The sequence below is a fragment of the Diadema antillarum genome, unplaced genomic scaffold (genome assembly GCF_040938485.1).
Source record: "Diadema antillarum isolate AM-2024a unplaced genomic scaffold, OU_Dant_1.0 scf00000032, whole genome shotgun sequence".
NCBI classification, from domain to species: Eukaryota; Metazoa; Echinodermata; class Echinoidea; order Diadematoida; family Diadematidae; genus Diadema; species Diadema antillarum.
The window spans coordinates 1,446,880-1,467,757 of NW_027270921.1; the positions used below are offsets into that span (position 1 = coordinate 1,446,880).

Genomic DNA, 20,878 nt, shown 5'->3' on the forward strand with positions numbered 1-20,878 from the left:
ATCAAAGCAAAATAACCAACACACACCAAACCACTAAATACTGAAGTGACAAAATAATATAATTAACATGAATACATTCAATCAAAGGTTTTGGTAAATGTGAGGTGCGGCAGTTCAAAAGCAAAGCATCACTTACACACAAGCAGTTTACAATTTGTCACGAAACATCACCTTGCATGATTACCCTAGTACAGTATTAATATACACATATACCTCATCTCATTAGTGTAAAATATGGCTGACATATTCTTCCTGTCATATCAATGGACTACCTTGCATTGTGACTGGAAATGTCATCGTTAATTGCCCTGAACAAATACACTTCTCACATCGGCTAACAACCAGTTTTAACCTCCCTCCCTTGATAATAAACTGACTTTGACTCATCAAAGTCCATTTCTTAGTCCTCCTCCCTTTCTCTACGGCTTCCAAGCAGGGCAATTGTAGATTCATGCATTCATTTTCACCCTGATCTTTAATTATCTATCCCTGCATAATGACAGCTGGATGAACCCAAATATAAATGCCGATTTCTGTCTCAGGGAATAACAAATTGCACGGATATGAGCACTTCTAATCTGTTGTCCAAAATACAAACAGAAGACTACATTGCTAGAGGATGGGTGTACATATTTTTTGTTTATGATTATGAACTTGACCCGTTTATTTCATACCTCTCACAAAATGACCAACCATTGACTGTCTAATGATTGTAGTCTAGAATACTCCAGAATCAGAGCTCTATCATGATCAATTTTGCACGACTTTATTTCCAGAAAGAAACGTCATAAACAGAAAGAGAGCCAGTCACCACATGTTAATCAACATTTTGAGCCTGGCACAAAGTCTATTAGCAGAACAAATTGATTTATATCGCAGCTTTGTTTTTTTTTTCTATTTTTTTACTAATTAATCAATTTCATTTAATTAACTTATTATTATTATTTTATTTATTATTTTATTTATTTATTTATTTTTTTAATTTATTTTATTTTATTTTATTTTTTTTTTTTTTTGGGGGGGGGGGCTTTAAGCTTGGTGACTCTATCAGGGTATAGGTCAACAATTCTATGATTGCCAGGTACTATTGGAGGAAGTAGGACGCCTTAAATCTTGACAGTGCATGACTGTAACAAAGTCAACCTTACTTAAATCAACCTCGCATCAGTTGAATAATAGCCTAAGTTGAAGGTCTTTTCAAGTCCTCTCATCTTTATATTATGCTGATTGTAACCCCTCATAAGTCAAATTTTTCTCTAAGTTGAAGCTATTACTTCAGTCCAGATTCGACTGTAGGCAAGGTTGACTGTACTATAATGGATGACTTTCAGTAGCACACTTCTACAAACTGTAGGTGGCCCTGCTTCCAGTCATGCATAGTACTCACTTATGTGATGTTAATATTTTATCTTTACTCAACTAACTACAAGGAACACTGTAGTCTCTCCCATAGCTGAAAACATTTGAGTTGATTGATTGAGACATACATTGTACCATTCTCTACGACTAATCCAGTGGAAGCTGTCGGTTGGGAGGTGTGATCTAATATCTACAGGAAGACTATATTATGACAATCCCTTGGGTAGAGTCTCCTGTATATCAACCTATCATTACTCATTCCCCACTGAAACCAGAGATCACCAGGTATAAAGCATAAATAAATATATAATTTACAAATAAGATATACTATAAGAATAGAAAAAATGAAGAATATAGACAATTTATAAGAAATATAACTCCTGTAGGGATGTCAAGTGTTATATATAATATACATGTATTGGACAGAAAAATCTGTCTGTCTGGAAGAGTTTTATAACATGTTTTCACTTTTACAGTTCTCCTCCAGATGGATTCCGTGAAGCCAGATGCAGTCTCCGTGGAACATCTTCCCCCAACAATATAATATACAGACTGATATTTCAGTCCAGTATCATATTACACCATTAAAAAGGCAATATATCTGTACAAAGTCTGCCCTAACCACTTATTCAGTATGAATGGGAGAGACCAGGAAGACAAGATTAGTGATCGCATGACTGCTTTTGAGTATCACACATGTGTACACTAGAAGAAAGAACTATAAATGTACAATATTGCATTTGTGTTTGTGCCAAAGTCACATTTGGTGAGCAAGCAATTTTGTCAAATGTCACACTTGGGCTAGCAAGGTATTCCCAAGCAGAGCCTGTGTAAACATGGCGAGTTATCTTTCCAAGGAGCTATCAGCAATGAACATGCAACATTCATGTGCCATGACATTCACCGTGGCAGAACAAGTATGTAAATACTGACTGATTGTATGGCAGATATCAATGTGAACATTGCATCATGTGCACATATTCTTATTTATGCACCAAGACATTTAGCTTTATGATATCAAATTAGACTTGTGAAGTTTTTTTATCAGCATACAGTAATTCAGCCAAACTTCACCCTAGTGTTTTAGATCAGCAAAGCCCACTCAAAGGTGCAGCCATGTGTCTTTTTCTGTCCAACAGGAAGGCCATGGTGACACAATAGGGATTAGTGGATTAGGTAATCTCTATTCATTGATAGCCAGTTTCCAGACATGGGTCTACTGGTGGAGAGAGCACTCAAGCGTGCAATTGGTGAACAAAACACGCAAGGGTTAACACATGAATGCTCCCTCTTCCCTTCCCTGCACTCTTACTCCTCATGGCAATTCAAAAAGCAGAAGAGTCCTCTACTACTGAATAGACAAGCAGGTTTTCATCTCTATGTGCTCTCTCTTTTTTTTTTTTAAATCAAGCAGCCACTTCAAAATATGTTTATCAACTGGACATAAAATAACAAAGTTGTGGATTTTTTTTTTTCAAAGTGATCAGAATATTGGTCACAAGTGCATTACTTTGCAAATTAGGTGAGGTGATGTTGCCATAGCCTTTTTCTAAGTCATAAATCTTCATTATCTGAAACAAAAGAAAGTACAAACAAAATCTACTGAGGGAATCACTTTCTTTGTAGAACAGAGCTGTGACTTTGCAATGAGGACTCTTCAGGAGGAAAGGGTTAACCGCTAGTTACTAAATCAATCCCTACAAACATAATTTCCATTGAAAAATCAAATTGGAGGGTTAAGGGGCAATGATGTCATTACCTCATTTTGCTTTCATAATTATGTGTTTGGGTCACTGATATTACCATCTTGAGAATTAATGTGAGATTTAACCTGTTGAGGACGAGTCCCGAGTATACTCAGGCAGGTGTCTATGGGAATATACGTATTGTAGCAAAATCAGTCAGTCCTCAATGGGTTAAAAGGTTGCACATCTTTCACAAGTGATCTTAATGCTTAACTTCTTCAAGTGTGCTATAATGACTTTCTTTTGATTAGTGGCATCAAAATTATATTGAACATCGAATAATTAAGTTTCTCCCCGAGAGTTGACATGACACTTGATGAAACACATATTTGTGCAAGCCTAAAAAAGACAAATTTGGGGTGTTTTGAGGGTTAATAAACATGCTTTTCCACTGTGTGACACATAGATACAAGTACTTTGCACTATTGCAGCATGATTGGGGCACATGGTACTACAGTTACTAAGCAGAGCTAAAACAACCAAACAAATCAAAACAAAAACAAACATCAAAACAAATACCCCCCCCCCTTCAGTAGGTATAATACACATGAACAAGCAGGTTAGAACACTTTATAGCACACGTCTTTATGAACTTTTCAAATGCACAGAAGCACACACAAACAATCTTATAACTCAAGATCTCTAAAATGCATGGGAATAGGCATATAAATAAGCCATACAAAGTGCCGCAGGAATGGAATACAGAAATAAACAGGGGATACCAACACAAACATCATGCTGCGAAAACCAAAACCAAAGCAACACAATACGGGGAACAGTGGTAAATGTTCACACTCGTTACCGTTCATCTTGAGAAATAATGGGGGTCATTGTCATCATAGCGCAATAGAGGATCATGTTGGCCAAGGGAGTGTCGTTTCTTTGATGATTTCCCGACCTTTTGGGAAATACATGATGGTGGTCAGTGGAAGCATGGGAGATGGGGGAAGAGTGATATAAATTGCACCATATCAATAAGCCAGTTTGCAATAAGCCCATACAGTACACATTGGTACAAATGACTTTTCTTTTTTTGTCAGTTTCCAGGCACTTCACTCATTTTCAAAGCGAAATGACTGATTGACACTTGGCGCCCCATAGAGCTTATTATCAAAGTTAGCTTATCCTCAAGATTAAGGATCACCGTCTGAATGTTACTACTAATGCAAAAGCTTGCTCGACATAACAATTGATGAAAATCCTGCTTGCACAAAAATTGAATTCGCACAGACTGGAATGGTCTGTCAATTGACACTTGAGGAAGCATACATTTCATTGTTTTGTACAAAATGCATTTTGAATATTACAAAACTTTATTTCGATATTGCCAAATACTACGCTTGCTGTCTGGTGAATGTGCTGGCAAGCATTATTTCTAAGGATTACTTAAATAATCATCACATCACAAGATGCTTATCTCAGTGACTAATCAACAAACCAAAATGCCTGTTGGTACAAATGACCCTTTTCTGCTCATGTGCAAAGTGGAACTACAAACTGGTCTATTGCCCTGTCAGAGCTAGAATGCAGTTGATGGATTTGACAAGGCATTTGCATTATCATGATATTCACCTTTTTTTCCTGCTCTGGTACCAATGCATAGATAATGAAAAGTGAATGAGGCTCTCCTAGATATGAATGCATGTGGATTATACATCCGTAACTCACAGAGTTAAGGCAAGTGATAAGCTTTGGAGCATAGAGAAATCATTCTAGTTTTCCACATAAAGATGTCTGAGAGCCAGGGTGAATGATTTTAGAACATGAACAATACCAACAACTGAAAGAATACAGCTCAATGCTAAATACATGTATGCTGTACACATGAAAAGCCATCTGAGTATACTGGATTTGAAAGAGAGATGTTGGGACCATAGAACAACATGAATTACATGTATAAACCCAAATAGTGGACTAACACTTTATTAGATAATGTAGCCAGACAGAATTTATAATGCATGACTTCATAATTGCATCTTCGTAATAAAATGTTCTCATTGATGAAATCCATCAAAATGAAAAGCATTCGTTAACTTCCAATAAGTGTGCTGCAGTGAGATACAGTGGATAAGCATGGAATGATAATGAATGAAATCCTTTTCTACACCGAAGCTCTTGTTTATATCATGGACTATAAATTTATAAATCAAACTGAGCCTATATACCGGTCGTGTGAGCAGGATCACTTTCTCTCAGAACCAGCCTCGTCATGTACTATGTGGGTGTAAGTTTGATCATTCAGTTGAAATGGGGTGGAGTGGGAAAACCAGACAAAGCACGATGAGACAAAATTATTATCTCTATGATGCAAAGTGGCTTACATGCATCTTTGACTACTATTTTTATAAACAACCCAGACATGTGAGTATAAAGTCATGAGTACTTTTGCCTAATTTCTTGCAATGATAAAAGTGAAAAAAGAAAAGAAAAGCCAAACACTCAAAAAATTGAAAAGAAAATTAAAAATTTCACAATAAAACAATGCTTCTAAAAGAGCCAGCTGTGCCATGTACAAAACTCTACTGGAAATTATATATGTACATTCCCTTGAAGGTTCTGGTTTGAAGGCACTGTTCAACAATGTTTCCAATCTAAAAACTTGAGCTAAACTGTCATAGGTGCTTTTAGATTCTCAGTCTGCTATTGCATAAATATGAAGTTACAAAAAGTATAGGGATTGGAGATAAATAACTGCTTCGAAAAAAGTCAAAATCTGAGTGACCAGATTTACTATACTCGGTTCTTCTAATACACAGTCGTGTACTAATAGTGTTTAGCTACAACAGTTGACATTTGTTCACAGATCTCTTGATAGTGACATCACAATACACAAAACTTTTGTATACATATACGGGAGATTTTTAATGAACTTGAACATTGCAAAAAAAGTCTGCCACAACACTGTTGAAACAGCATCTATTCGCTTAATACGCATGATCTCTCATCGGAAACCGATGTAGTTTTTGTTAAATGTGCCATAAAGAATATGAAATAAAGACTAGTGGTGAATATCATTCAAAGGTCTCTCACTACCACCAGTGACAACTAATCAGCTATAAACACTATCAATGATATCTAATAGTGGCCTTTACAGGGTTGATCTAGAATTTAGTAGGTGTTGCACCATGACAATCTACATGACTTTTGACAGAAAACAATGATGACAGCACAACATTTAAATGTTGATGACTTTGCTCAGCTGTGATGACATGAACTGGACACTGACCATTCCTGGAATTCCCCCCAAAAGGATATGAGTTGCACAAACTCGCATCAACTCCCACGCCCTCTTCATTGACCACACAACCTTACATTTGATAATTTTCACTCTAAAAAAAACCCAACAACAACAACAACTCTGAATAATTCAAGCAGGGCACCCACAAATCACCATAAAAATCTGGGAGATTCCAAAGAACATCAGGGAGATACTTTTTATAATGCATCTCTGTGTGTAAAGACAAGCCATGAATCAGGAAAAGTTGTATATTCTCTAACTAGAGAGATATTAACATTTTTAGGAAGACCCTAGCAGAATCAGGGGACTTTACAACTCAAGTTTCAGTGAATAAATCAGTTGCAATGTGTCCTGTATTCTTTTTTTTTTTTTAATGATGTTACACACAAATATTGGATCCGGTGTAGGAACACAGAGGTGTTTACTTTCACAGGCATAAGCGTCAGATTGGATACAATGCAGAGTAATGGAGAAAAATTATCTTGTCATTCTAAGATGAAAGCAATTCTCAAGCAACTACAACAACCCCAATGAGGGCATAAAGGAAAAGATGGGCCACTGCCTTCGGCTTTACATTTAAAATGAATGACACTTTTGCTCAAAAGACATGTTCCCTTTTGCCACAAACACATACTGATTTGCACACAAGGGCTGAATGAAACCATCCACAACTACGAGATTTGGTAGCAAATGCATCATACTGCCCTTCATGAGAGAGGTGGACCCATTTAACCTTTTCTGTGTCAATGTCTATGAGTCAAATGTGCACAAATTTTACACAACAACCCTATGGACAGGAAATTAATATGGTATGAAGAGGGTTACATATCAAAGCTCCCTGATGATAGATATTAGTCACCAGTAGGCGGCGGACATCACTCACCTCGTGGTAGATGTTATCTCCTGCAATGCTCTTCTGTCTGGTCAGTGGGCTGTCCTCTCTCAACTCCTCATATATGCTCTCCTGTAGGAGTGCATCAGTGGCCCCACCCGCATCCGATGCATACCTTGAGGGTTCCCCAGAATTAAGGAAAGTGCACTGGAAGTTTGGAAGAGGGCTACATTTCTGTTTCCTTGTTTGTTCATTTTTCTTTTTCCTCCACCTGTTACCTTTTTTCTTAACATTTTGCAAATGACAACATGTTGATTGAACACAAAGGATTCAAGTTAGGGATACATGACCTACTTTTTACATAGTCAAGCCTTATTCCATTTTGGCAGATCTCATTCTTATGAGCAGGCCCCCCTGAAGGAGAAGCAGGATTTATTTTACGACTTTGAGAATGCCCTACACTAAATGCCAATGTAGAGAAAAACTGATATGAGTGCATAATGTATATCAATTTATAAGGCGCAAAACTTATAGACATTTATTCTTCTGCGCTGCAAAAGCTTCTGATGTATTTGATGGTAATAGACAGTTAAATGAATGTATGTGTGTATGTGAGAGTGTTAACGGTAAATCACATCTGTAACATCTTTAAGAAAAATACACAATGCTAGTGCATTTCAATGTGCAGTTGGAAGAAATAATATACTGCTGCTCCCACTGAACCTAATCTTCCTTCGTTCGTTGAAAACCAAAACCTTCTATCACTTCTTGTTCCAATTACGGATTGCTTTTCTCTGTCTCACGAGGCACTTGAATTGTTACCTCATCACATCAGAGCATTTTCATCCTCTATTATACTTCTTTCACAATTTTAAGATTAACTTCATTTGTTGGTATAGGAGCCTGATAATCCTAAAAGCAACCATAGCAACCAAAACCTATCACTGAAACAAGTGTAACCATAACGATGAGTAAGAACCATTTGGCTGACAAATCACAAATCACAAAAAGTCAATCATGATTTCTTCAGCTCCTCACTCAAAATTATGGTCATTTGTAATTTGAATAGAGAAGGATACTTCTTTGATGGTTTCTTCTTCTTGTAGAATCCAGCTAAGATGGATAACTTTGTCTTGGAAGCTGTAAAATGAGCAAGGAAATTGAACCAAAAAAGATGGTAATATGGGTATAATAGTCTCCAAATGACATTGCAATCTTTCCAAATTATTTCTATGAATTATATGCACAATCAAATCACAGTATATACCTTTCCTTTATATGACACCTACCCTTTTTTTCCTCAGATGATTTCTCTAATGACAAAGTATATTCATTCAGCTCTACCACATTTTCTTCTTACAAATCATCTTACAATCGGATTCTCACTGGATAAGCCTATGAATAAGTCACCATGACATCCATGATACAAAACTAAACCTGTCTTAAGTCAATGGAGACTAGTTTGGAGTATACTTGGGCAGGTGTCTATAGGAAATGCGTGTTAGAGCAAAATCACCTCATCCTCAATGGGTATCAACAGGGATTTTTTTTTTCTGACCCAATATTTAGCATAATAAGCTGAATCATGATATTACTAACATTCATGAAAATGCACACATGGAATTATTTAGAGTAAATACACTTATCATGCAAAGTATTTTGTCTTTAGATTTATGAAAACAACATACAGAGAGAGGTTGAGAGAGAGAGATAGAGATAGAGATAGAAAGAATAAGAGAGCGAGAGAGACAAACAGCAACGATGGATATACTTACATTTGCCCATGTAATTGAGCTTTTTCCTGAACTCGATATCGTCAGGTGATGCTGCACCTCCACTGCCCCCCGACACGCCATCAGAAGGCCCAGATCTTGGGGAAGTGAGGGGCTGGGATGCCCCGCTGCTGTCTCTCCGCGACGACCCATTGGAAAGCCCCGGTCCCGGAGAGGGGGGCGGTGGTAGGGATGCCCCACTGCTATCTCTCCTCATGCTGGGGGGCCTGGCTGGAAGCTCTGGGCCAGGGGTAGAGGGGAGGGGGCGGTTGGCCATGTTTGGGGGAGTCGAGGCCCGGTTCTGGGGCGGAGCTGGGAGGGGTGTGGTTCGAGATGGGGGAGTGGCAGTCTCATGACTCGTCCCATTTTGGACATCACCATCTCGCAGTGAATCTTGGTAATCTAAAAACAAACCAACATATGAAATGAGAAGAAAAGAGAAAAATTAACTTTTTATGATATTACACAACTCTTCACACATTTACTTTAGGAAATCAGAGAATAGGAAAATGAATTTGATGACGTATCAAATTCAACTCTTTCTATTGACAGCTAGGGGGAAAAAAACAACCAACCATCAATAAAAAGAAAGCTACAGTATTTGAGTCACTGACTGAAACACAAAAGATTAATAGTGACAAACTTTCTGTAGAAAAGAAAATGGCATCAAGGACGGCAGGAATAATCTAACAAAACTAGAAAATCTTTGACTGGTTTTCCATTTACAAATCATACAGTGCAGGCTGACCGAATAATATTGTAAAGCACATGCTCTCCATGTGGAAGGAAAATTCTGCCCGTATGATATATGTAAAAAAAAAATTCTAAGCACACACGCTGTGTACATTCAAATGCTTTAATGATTGTGCGTGTGTAATCAATTCACACTACCATTGGCTTCCCGGCATGAAATTTCAACCAAAAATTGAATTTTGGTTTGTGACATAATTTGACAGAGTTTTGTAAGCTCTTTCATATATCATAATCATCATTTTTCTGTGATTTTTCTGAGGCGCAAGCCATATACCCAGAACCTGTTTGCTAGGCAGGCATTTCTATTACAATGACTCAAGGGCTGACCTCTCTCCAGGGCAGACATGAACTCAGGATTGCTCTGCAGACGTTGGAGGAACTCCTCGTTCTGTAGAAGCAGAGCGATGCGCTCATCCTCCAGCATCTGGGCAGAGGTGGCATCACCGTGGTGGATGGAGCGCTGCCGCATTGAGTTCTGGTCCAGCCGTGCCTGAATCCCTCGTGCCACTCGGGGCTGGGGGGTCTGATGGAGATAAGGAGAGAAGGCAACAAAGACAGAGAGAGAGAGAGAGACAGAGAGAGAGAGAAAGAGAGAAGACAAGGTAGGACAGAGGAGGAAGGAAGATAGATAGAAAGAGAGAGAGAGAGAGATATGAGATGCTATCATGCCTTCAGAATGTATATTACAGACACTGGTCTTGATTCTACACTCAATGCAGACAGTATGTTCTTAACCCATTGAGGACTGTTTGATGTTGCTACAACATGCATTTCCCATAGAGACCTGCCCGAGTATACTCGGGACTTGTCCTCAACGGGTTAAAGACTCGATAGCATGGGGATTCATGGGGAGGGAAGGCTGGCCCAGTTTGGATATATTTAAGAATTCCTGTGATGAATTGTGTAAAACTATATCACTGAGCTCTATGTAGGTAGACACACAGCCAAAGAATCTGACCTGGAGTCGACTGTTACCAATGAGCATACATGAACGATGCACATAATCGCTGTCCAGTGCTGTTTGCAGTTTTTGTATGTACCCTGGAGGGCAGTGAATGAATTGGACCACCCATGAATCTCCATGCAACCATGTCTTTAAGACAAGTATAGCCCATATGCTATGCATTGTTGATGCATTCTTTCTTTTTCCTGATTCAGAACTCTAGATACTAGAATGTTTCTAATAAAATAACATCTAAAACACCAAAAGCACTTCTATCTCTTCTCCTTTATTCTGCATGAAACACACATGACTTTGCCCCGGTATAGTTAAAAGAGTAATCAAAGTCTCAATCATATGGGACACTGAGAATATCAGCACTTAAAAAAAAGAAAAGGGCATTTAAGTATTCTACATTGACTGCAACATGTCTTTGCTCAATTTGACTTTGCAAAATTCTCTTCAATGACTTGGCTTTTATATCTCTCGCCTACTTTCCACAATATACAAATGATCTGACTTAATTGATAACTAATATATATCAGGACGGGAAGATAGGATGCTCATCTGAATTTTGATATAATACCCAACAAAAGACAAAGAAAGGGTCTGGAAAGTACAGTCATGATAAATCGAAAACTCACTTGTTGTTGAGGCGAGGGCTCTGGGGCTCGAGTTGGAGCTTGTGATGTTGGGGGAGTGGACCCAGACACCGAGAGCCGAAGGAAGTCGCTGGGGAGGTTGCCTACGACAGGCGGGTTCCACTGCCGCGACGAGTTGGACCAGTCGGTCCTCATCGCGGCATTCGACTCGTTGGCCCTGAGCGCCGTCTCAGCATCCTCGGCTGACCAGCTGTGCGTCATCCGCGGGGGAGGCAAGTTGGGAGGCATTTGGCGCACGGTGCGCTCGTAGTTTGGTTCGCTGCTTCCACTCACTGGTGTTGTTGTCTGTCGTGGTGGGGCTGGCTGTGTGGGGGGTGAGGAAGCTCTGGTGCTGAACTACAAAGAAAAGGACATTCAATTTATATAATTTACATAGTTTATACAGACTCAGACTTCTTCAAACTGAAGATGAGAGTAAGATATTCAAGGAAATAGATGGAAATATCATAGTTATTACAAATCTCTTCCTTCCTTCCATCTGCCTCATCTTAGACTCTTGGCCACTTCCTGTGTGGAATGTATTATTATTGGCAATTATATCATACCTCATTTGATAAATCCTCGATTCTGATTGCTTGAAATCATGGGCATAAATTCAACCACTGCCTGCTCTGTGTGCAGATTTACAGCATCCAAACTGCCCTTGTGGCATCTAAATGGCCCTTATAGCATGCAAACGGCCCTCATTTTGATTGTTACGTACGTGGCGTGTATACACAGACGTGTGCACAATGCCCTCCTTTTAATTGTTACGTAGGCAGGGTGTATGTACACTGTAAACACTTGGATATGACTATTGGCATCAATCATATACTGTAAAAGTGAATATTTTCGCGCGACTAATTTTTCGCCATCGGCCGAGAAAAAAGAGTTTCGCGTGTTTTTAATTCCGTGGACTGAAAACATCAACTACTGGAACATATGGCAGGCAAAAATATTCACATGCTTTTATTTTTGCACTAGTTTCTGGTTGTGCGAAATGCGCAAAAATTTTAACACTGCTAAAATTTCCACTTTTACAGTACGTTGTCCTGGTTGCATTTACACGACTACAGGCATCTTTTTTCGACTGAGTAGGTATCAACAGAAATGAACACTCACTTGATTTGTGGCATTACAGCTAAAATATCAAAAACATTTAGCAAATGCATTTGCTGTACTGATTTGATAACAACACAGCAGTGATATTACCCCGTCAATTCTTAATAATTCATTATCAAACTAAAAGCGAAAAATCATGCCAAACTTTTTTCTTCCTTTTGTTTTCAAGGAAAGTTCATGGCAAGAACAAAAACAAATTAGGACAAAAGTCTGTAACAGTCCAAGCAATAAAAGAAAAGAAACTCATTCAAAGGGATGACAGCTGTCCTCTCACCAACAAGTGGATATGAAACACAACTAATGAAAACAGGTGACACTCTCACCCTTGAAAAGGGACTGTCAGGCTCAGGGGGTGTGTAAGGAGGTGGCTCAGCCATAGCATCTGGAGGAATGAACTGTAAAAGAGGCATAAAGATGTATGTACAGAAAAGAAACAACCAAGGTACAGTATATATCAAAACCACCAAATCTAGCACATTTGGCAAATGTCATGACAAACAAGTATTTCAAAACATTAGTGTAATCATGATCAATCGTCAACAGGTTTATATGAAATTCCATTATTTATTGATGTGATACATTGTGTAGTAAATCCTCCATAGTCCTAAGTTTCAGACAAACAAGAATATTCTTCTAGCCAAGCCCCCCGGGTACACAAGGAAATAGTGCTGCGTTAGACAATATAATTATATATTTATAGGAAAACTGAAATACTTTCCGTCACTTTCAATTACACACACCAGGTGGGACAACAAAACAAAAATTACCTAGAAAGGGATTAAAAATGATATTTGACTCAACTGACATCATGACTGTCGACCAATGGTACTTGTAGGTACCATGGCTCACTTGAAAAATGAGCATAGGCAATAAATCATGAGTTTCACATTAATGTTCACGTGCAAGGGTTTGGGGACTCTTGGTTTGTTTGTTTTTTGTTTTGTTTTCCTCTTTCCTGGAAAGTGGAAATAAAAAAGAAAAAAGAAATGCAAATGAAACCAGAGATGAATGATTGCTGTAATTACAGCATTTTTAGCACAAAGGCAGCATAAGCCATGGGGGAAAAAAGAGCAAAATGAGGAAAAAAATACTACAGTACATGTCACTAAAATGAGGAGATCACGCATCACAAAACTTGCATAAGTAGAAATTCTTTTAAAAAGCTCACAGAATGGATGTTCCTCACCTAAGAGACAATATAAGTCATATGAAATTTAGTCTCTTCATATGTTACTATTGAGAAAAGGGCCCTTGAAGACAAGAGTCAATTGATATTAATGACTCTCACTTCATTGTATATGCATGTGTGCAGACACGCGAATGGATGTAAAGGCAACAGCAACCACTTTAAAGGAGGCTTTCCTATAATCCCAGAACTAGATGCAGTCATTAAAGTGCACTCTAATAATGATTAATCCGCTGAGGATGAGCAGACTTTTTTCATCATGACACGTACTTCCCAAAGACACCTGTCCAAGTATGAAAAGGATTTGTATTCAGCAGGTTAACAGAGTTCATAGTCATAAAGAATGGACACGACTCGACAGCCCCACACTGTTGAGAAGTGTTGAGGATACAGCTAGTTGGCAACTACTGATCTCAAAAGCTTCTCACTTCGCTTCTACGACTTCAAAGTCATGTGACTTAGTGAATTGACCAATGGTTATTGCCAGTGATAACTTTTATGACATTTGTTGTTGTTGTTTTCTGAATGCAGCAAATGAACTTTTTTGCACCTCAGCAATGCCAAATTCAGAAACAAACAATGCTGTACAAAAGAAATACCAGACTACGAGTAATCTAAAAAAACAAAAAAGGCTTTCAGTCAGTTTTATACCTTCACACCCCTAACGTAGAAAGAAAAGAATTAACCCTCATGAATAATACTATAAAATGGATATCAACATTGTTGACTAAAAATAATCAAGCATTTCCAGGTCGACTGGGAAATGATCTGAGAAACTTTTTAAGGTTACATTTCAGAAATACTTCAAGGGACTTTTAATGAACGGTGTTGTTCAGAATTACCTCAGGTGGCAGTTGTGACGGGGGTATAGGCTGGGACATCGACATCGTGTGCATGGGAGGGGGCCTGGGTGGGCCCGAGGGCGCGTCGGCACTCAGCGCCAGGAGCTGGTCTATCGTCTCGTCAACTTTGCCGTTGTTTGACCGCAGGACCGTCTCGATCACTTCCCGGTCCATCGAGGGGAACATTCTCTGCGGGGAGACGAAGGAACATAATATGGCATGAATCACAACATCATTCACCCTCCATCCCAATTAATATTATCCCTGGGGTGACAAGACCTTGTATCTCAATTGGTACATGTCACAGGTATTCAAAAAAACCCTAACTCAATTTAAACTATAAAAGATACCAACGTAAGTTTCAAAACATCATAAATATTAATGTAATCTAAAACAATGTTTAACTACTAGTTGATGTCTACACTGATGCTATTTTGGTATTAATTGCAAAAATGACAAAGATTTTTCCTTTCTTGAAAATTCATGATTTTTTAGATAATTTGAGCTCTTGTCGTCCTGGGGACGATTCTTATGATGCAATCATAGTGGTGAAATGCCATGGGGAGAATAATCTTTTCTTTGAACCTAATACGAAAACTTGCGCTATAGTATGTATACATGTAGATTGCATACAGCACCAAAATCACCCGATATCAACAGGCAAATGCTTTAACCGTGGATCCAGCGAGTGCACAAATTAGTAGAACACACCAATGAAGTTTCAGGGAAATCCAAAATCCATTCAAAAGAAGGGAATTTGAAAATTTAGGTTAATCCAGGTTTCATCATTACTGAATTGAAAGGTTATCACAACATTTTGTGATGTTACAAAAGTGCAGAGAAATTTACACATGATCACTGCTGATAAGACAACACAGCCAGATAAGCCTCATCCTGACTTTCATAGGCAATGGAGAAAAAACTTGAGTGATTTTGTTCTAATCAAAACTTCATCACTTTTCTGCATTACAGTTGATAAGACACTTCATAATTTCTGCATGTTTTCATATGTTTCCTAACAATTTATTTGTGCTTGTTTGAACTTAAGGTTTTCAAAGTGATGCAAGCTGAGTGTCAGGATTTTAAATGACATTTCAGTGTGTCATGCGAAGAATGATGGAGTGTGTGTGCGTGAAATGAACCTCATGTGAGAAAAGGCATGCATGTTTGTGTCTTCATTCACAAAACACTTTTTAATAACTGTGTACTGATTGTGATTTCAGTTGATCAACTTTTAGTAAGTTCCATCTACTGTACCTGAAAATCTGCCATGGCCTGGGTGAAATCCAGTTGTCTCTGTGATTGTCTGCTTGATGTCATAGTTGCAGAACGCTGTGGTACCTGTGGTACCACAGGTACACCTCCCGGCACCATTGGCATGCCTGGTGTGATGGGACCTTGGATCACCATCGGTGGTGCAGGATACACCGGGTACACTGCAGGCTGGATCCCAGGCGGGGTGGAGTACACGACACCGGCTGGGAGGGGCTGGGCATGGGTGCCCGGAAACGGTCCCGGTTGAGACAACACAGGCTGAGGAGGGCCATATGAGATGGTGTTTGGAGTGCTAACCACTGGGTTCTTTGTCTTCTTCTTGGACTTAGATTTCTTGCTCTGTGACTGTGAGCCTGCTGCTGAAGCCATATTGTCAGAGTTTACTTTATATGGTCTGAAGAAGATAACAAACTCAACTACAAGCTACAAATGTAGTTGCAAGATGACATGAAATACACGCTAACAACCACAGCATCAACTCTTGCATTCATAGCAGCAACACCGAGCAAAAATGAGACGGCAACACATTCGCGTTTCTCTCTTAGGCGCCAGTCCTACAACTCCGGATGATCAGAAAGGACGATGATGAGCAATCCCTGCTAGCTCTGAAACCGCTTATCACCTGATGAGGCTTCCACCCAGCATCAAGAATCAAGCTGTCTGTCTCTCCACTGGTCCAGGCTTGACTCAAACTGCTCCCCTAGGACCAGCTCTGGGCATGGCACCCATGTGCTCCACTCAGCAAATTGAGCAAACTTGGTAATATTGTGAGAAACTCCCACAGGTCCTGTGTATTGGAGTCAGTGCCATGCCCCACCCCAGACACTGTGGGTGGATCAACTCCCTCCTTATGTAGATTCCTATCTTGCCTTTGCTAGTCTGTTTGATCAGTTCCTGCAGTCACAAAAGAAAAATACATGTCAAATTATATTTTGTTTTCTGAAAGGCATATATGGATCACTGAACATATTCTGTCAACACAAACAGAATGAGTCAGAGAATACTATTCAAATCCACCATTGTTGCAATTTTTCTGTCATTGTCAATTGTGTTCTAAAGCAACCGGACCTTTATAGTAAAATGTGACCCGACATCGATTTTCCATCACAAAGCTATTAGGCATTAAAGCACAAAAAACAAAACAAAACAAAGGAAACAGAGCAGTGATAAGTGATCTGGCTGAAAAAAAAAAAAACAGAACAAAAACATTGATCTATTCAAAAAATGTCTAAATTCCAACAATGCATACAATGTATGTGCACTACAAAAATGCCTTTAGATTGCAATCACTCTGAATGGACAATTTACATTCAGGTAGTGCATTGTATCTGCATACATGCCATATGCATGTACTTGTCCTTGTACTGTAAAGTCTGCTTGGCTATGAATGACACCTCATGACTACTGCTGAAGTCTCTAATTTTGGACTCTGGACTACGTCATAACTCTATTTGGAGACAAAACATCAGCCTACAAAATGCACTCCAAAGTTCACATGACAGGTTCTGCCTTGCCTGTAAGCTATCAAAGTTCTCTTGGACATTCAAAGTTAGCAGATAAGATTCACGCCATACAATACCATGGTATACACTTCGTAGTCACAGAAAAGAGCAGCTCACTTCTAGAATACACCGTTGTATGTAGTGTATGCATGTACAAATATAGCATTGTACAATATATAAACATTGTCATTAAGCTAGTGTCGTGGGCATGGTTTCATACACGTAACTCCAATTTTCATTTTATTGAAAGGTCTAGGCCTATTTAAATTCAAGTCATGTATCATAGCCCATAGGCTATAAAGCATACATTGTATACATGTACTTTACATTATTTATCAACATTTGAAATTGTTCAATGAAATAGACTGCAGCAAAAACAGTTATCTCCTTTTGCTAGAAGGGACAATGCTGTTTTTAACCCTCCCCTCCCCCCCCCCCCTAAATACTGGTTTGTGATAAGGTTAGAGTAAAGATTAAGGTTAGGGTTAGGTTAGAGTTTGGGTTAGGGTTAGGATTAGGTTCAGAAATAGGATTAGGAATAGGGTTAGGGTCAGGGGAAGGGTCTTGGGTAATTGCCCAGGGGGTAGTAATTTCCCTAGACCCACCTACAGCTGTACTTACACATTGTAACAAGTCTACATCATTACACAAGATATCTCACAATGGATACAAAAGGGACATACATGTATGTACATATAAATGTATGAACAAGCAGAACAGCATGCCAAAAACACAAGGCTCCTTGCTTTGCAAGAACCTTTTCTGTTTGTTTGCAAGCATGATCAAGGGGAATTCTGACTGTGTGTCATGTTTGTAATGTTCAGTTGTACAGAGAGAGCACAATAGCTGCGGTTACATGACACAAAAACTACACATACATTGTACTTTTGCTACCCTGCAGCTGTACAGCTGTATTTTACTACAAATGTATACTTTCGCTACCCTATGTTTTGCTTTGTGTACAGTAGTTTGGGAAGTGTAACTGCAAACTTCTTGCATTCCCTTGGGAAGTTTCTCACTTCTTGCAAAATTTCTTGTAATTTTACGTAGTGTGACCGTGTATGGCTGAAAATTTGAGAAGTTTGTCAGGTGATCACATCCATTCATGTTGTTTACGCGCATTGCATATTTTTCTTTACGCTGTTCCGCGTTTGTTTTTTTTTACATTCAAGGACGGTACAAGCTTTTTGCCTCTGTGGAGCATGCCCAGTAGAGACCAAACCTACAAGTAGTTTTAAATAACTCAAACTATGCATGGTCTGTCAGTAGTGTGCTCAAACATCATGAAGTTATTGGGAGGTAAACAACACATAATTTCACATACTTGTATTCTCATGAAGGCTCATGAGAAATATGCAAAGAGGACAATGCAGGAATGTGCAGAATGACCGTTATGTTGCAATGAAATAGGCAAAGAGGCGACTCAATAGAACATAGAAATAGAATGTAATATGGGCACTGATGGCGACGGGATTAATCAAATTAATCTTGCTTGAAGCATCTCATGGAAATCTCCTAACAAACAAAATATGTTTGTGATATCACATTCTTATCAAGCCTTCCATTCAGCTGGAACCAGAGGGATTTGATACAGAATACTATTCCTGTTTCAGCATCTTTGTTTCTGTTTTTGTTTTTGCTTAATCCTCTCAAAGAAATCAAGAAGTTGTTTGGATTACAATGATATGGTGCATATGTTGCAAAAAAAATTTGAGCGTTAATCCGATCACCTTTATATTCTCCATTCATTTTGCCACAGTTTGACCCCAATTTTACAGTAAATTATGGCATCCTGCAATTTCCAAGGAGACTGCCAACAATATACAGTGTCCTTCTTAGTGTCTTACACAATCTCTCTTGAAACCTATTGAAGACTAGTCCGTAGTATACTCGGGCAGGTATCTACGGAAACGTGTTTATAGAAATATCCGCTAATCCCCAAAGGGTTATTATGGAAACATAGCAGAACTCACGTCACTCTCAATGAAACCTACCCTGGAGGTAAAACTATGTGTAAAAACCATGAAATTATGATAGGAAAATTGAAAGATAGTAAGGACATTTATACATTGTACATGTATTATACCATTGCTTGCTTTCCTTGAAGTTCATAAAAGCTTATTCTGGCAGAATATCTTTCGGCATCCTTCTACATGTGCCCTTCTGTAGAGATAAACCAAAATCCACTTCTGTCGGCCTGTCTGTCTGTCTGTCTCTGTCTGTCTGTTCCTCTGTCTCTCTTCATTGGGGTGGTTAGTCATTGATCATACATTTGCAGCCACAACTCCATGAAAACATGCTGGGTAACATACTCCCCCAAAGGTCACAGGGGTACAAAGAGACAGTGTTTACATACACTGTATTATCTATCCTATTTTCATTGTTGTCGTTCAAGTTCCCAACATTTCTTCTTTTACAGAAATGCTCCATCAAGATCTATTTTCACTTTCGGAACTGAGAATGTCTGAATTACTCATTAAATTCCTTCCATTTTCAGTGGATACCAAAGTTTCTGACCCCGCCTCCCCCCCCCCCCCCCCCCCAAAAAAAAAAAGAAGAAGAAAGGTCTAATTGGGCAGTATACAATTTGTATTGTGTCTTTACATCTTTAGAGCTGCTTTCAGGTTGGGTGCCTCATATGAAAGAAAATTTTGTCGGCAAAATATTGCATCTTCATTGCGCTGTAAAAGGTACTGTGTATTATGAAAGCTGAGTACCAGTATACGGGTGGTTCCCCACGAGGGGATAACAGTTTTACTGAGGTACTCTTGTTCAATGGGTGGGATTTGAATTTGATTCCTATGAATGTGCATGTGACATAATTGTTCACCTCCTGATCAGACTTTACTCTGGTGAAAAGGGTAATGTAAATTCTGACTGTCACTACACTACAAATGCAAATTTATGGCAGGAAATATTGTCATAATAATTTTTGCACTTCCACAGAACACTGCTGGATACTGAATTGTTGATGGGAAACTTCATCCTGATATCAGGATACTTTTTGTAAAAACAGATAAGTAGATAGTTGACAATTTTGTGGGAAAATTGGACACACAAAAAAGTTATGCATTGTAAAAGTTTAGAGAGTAAGAGAAATGGGCAACTCTATGTGATCAAGGTCTTGAGCAGTTTTCCTTTGGCTTGTACACAGAAAATAACCAAATATCATTTTCTTCAACTGAGAAGAAAATTATCTTCAGACTTGTATGTGGTATTAGAGTAATATATATTATTTTTTTTTAGTCTGCTCCTCAACAGACAAGTATCACCTGTGCCTAAATATTTGAGAAAAATCAACATTAGTGACATTATGTATACGAAATAAATGGAGAGCTCGTCAACACCTAGGGTGTGTTCGAGCGCTCTCCTAAAGCGAACTGTACCGTACCGTACCTGCGCCAGAGGAGCGCTCGAACGCTCCTAAAGCATACCGTACCGTACTGTACCGAGCCAAAAGTGGACCACTTCCCGATGTGCTCCAAAAGCATACCAAAAGTTCACTGTAAAGCATGCGCGTATCATGCGCATACGTCACAATGCAAAGACATCATTCTCTTTGTTCGGGACAGGTGCAAGTAGTTCAAGCGCCAGGTGGATGACATTCTTGCCACAAAATGCGTGACCTTTTCTTTTTAAGAATTTGAAAAAAGTACCCTAATCAAGCAGGT

At 38.9% G+C, this 20,878-nt stretch overlaps 1 protein-coding gene across 1 annotated transcript; it reads right to left on the reverse strand.

Moving 5' to 3' along the window:
* Positions 1-3,634: 3,634 nt before the first annotated feature.
* Positions 3,635-16,074, reverse strand: LOC139742257 (uncharacterized). The gene is made up of 10 exons (XM_071652839.1): positions 15,688-16,074; positions 14,431-14,619; positions 12,726-12,797; positions 11,284-11,637; positions 10,027-10,222; positions 9,093-9,348; positions 8,950-9,044; positions 8,254-8,314; positions 7,226-7,349; positions 3,635-4,002 (listed from the first exon to the last, which is right to left on the reverse strand). Exons 1-10 carry the CDS (start codon positions 16,072-16,074, stop codon positions 3,910-3,912), a joined length of 1,827 nt encoding a protein of 608 aa, XP_071508940.1. The 3' UTR covers positions 3,635-3,909.
* Between the last annotated feature and the right edge of the window lie 4,804 nt (positions 16,075-20,878).

Excerpts from the sequence above, each read along its gene's own strand:
- LOC139742257 (XM_071652839.1), bottom strand. The coding sequence starts at position 16,074 with ATGGCTTCAGCAGCAGGCTCACAGTCACAGAGCAAGAAATCTAAGTCC. Across the intron at positions 10,223-11,283 it reads AGCCCTCGCCTCAACAACAA|ACCCCCCAGCCCCGAGTGGC; the intron begins GTGAGTTTTCGA and ends TATCTCCATCAG. Across the intron at positions 4,003-7,225 it reads GAGATAACATCTACCACGAG|GTCGGGAAATCATCAAAGAA; the intron begins GTGAGTGATGTC and ends ATTTCCCAAAAG.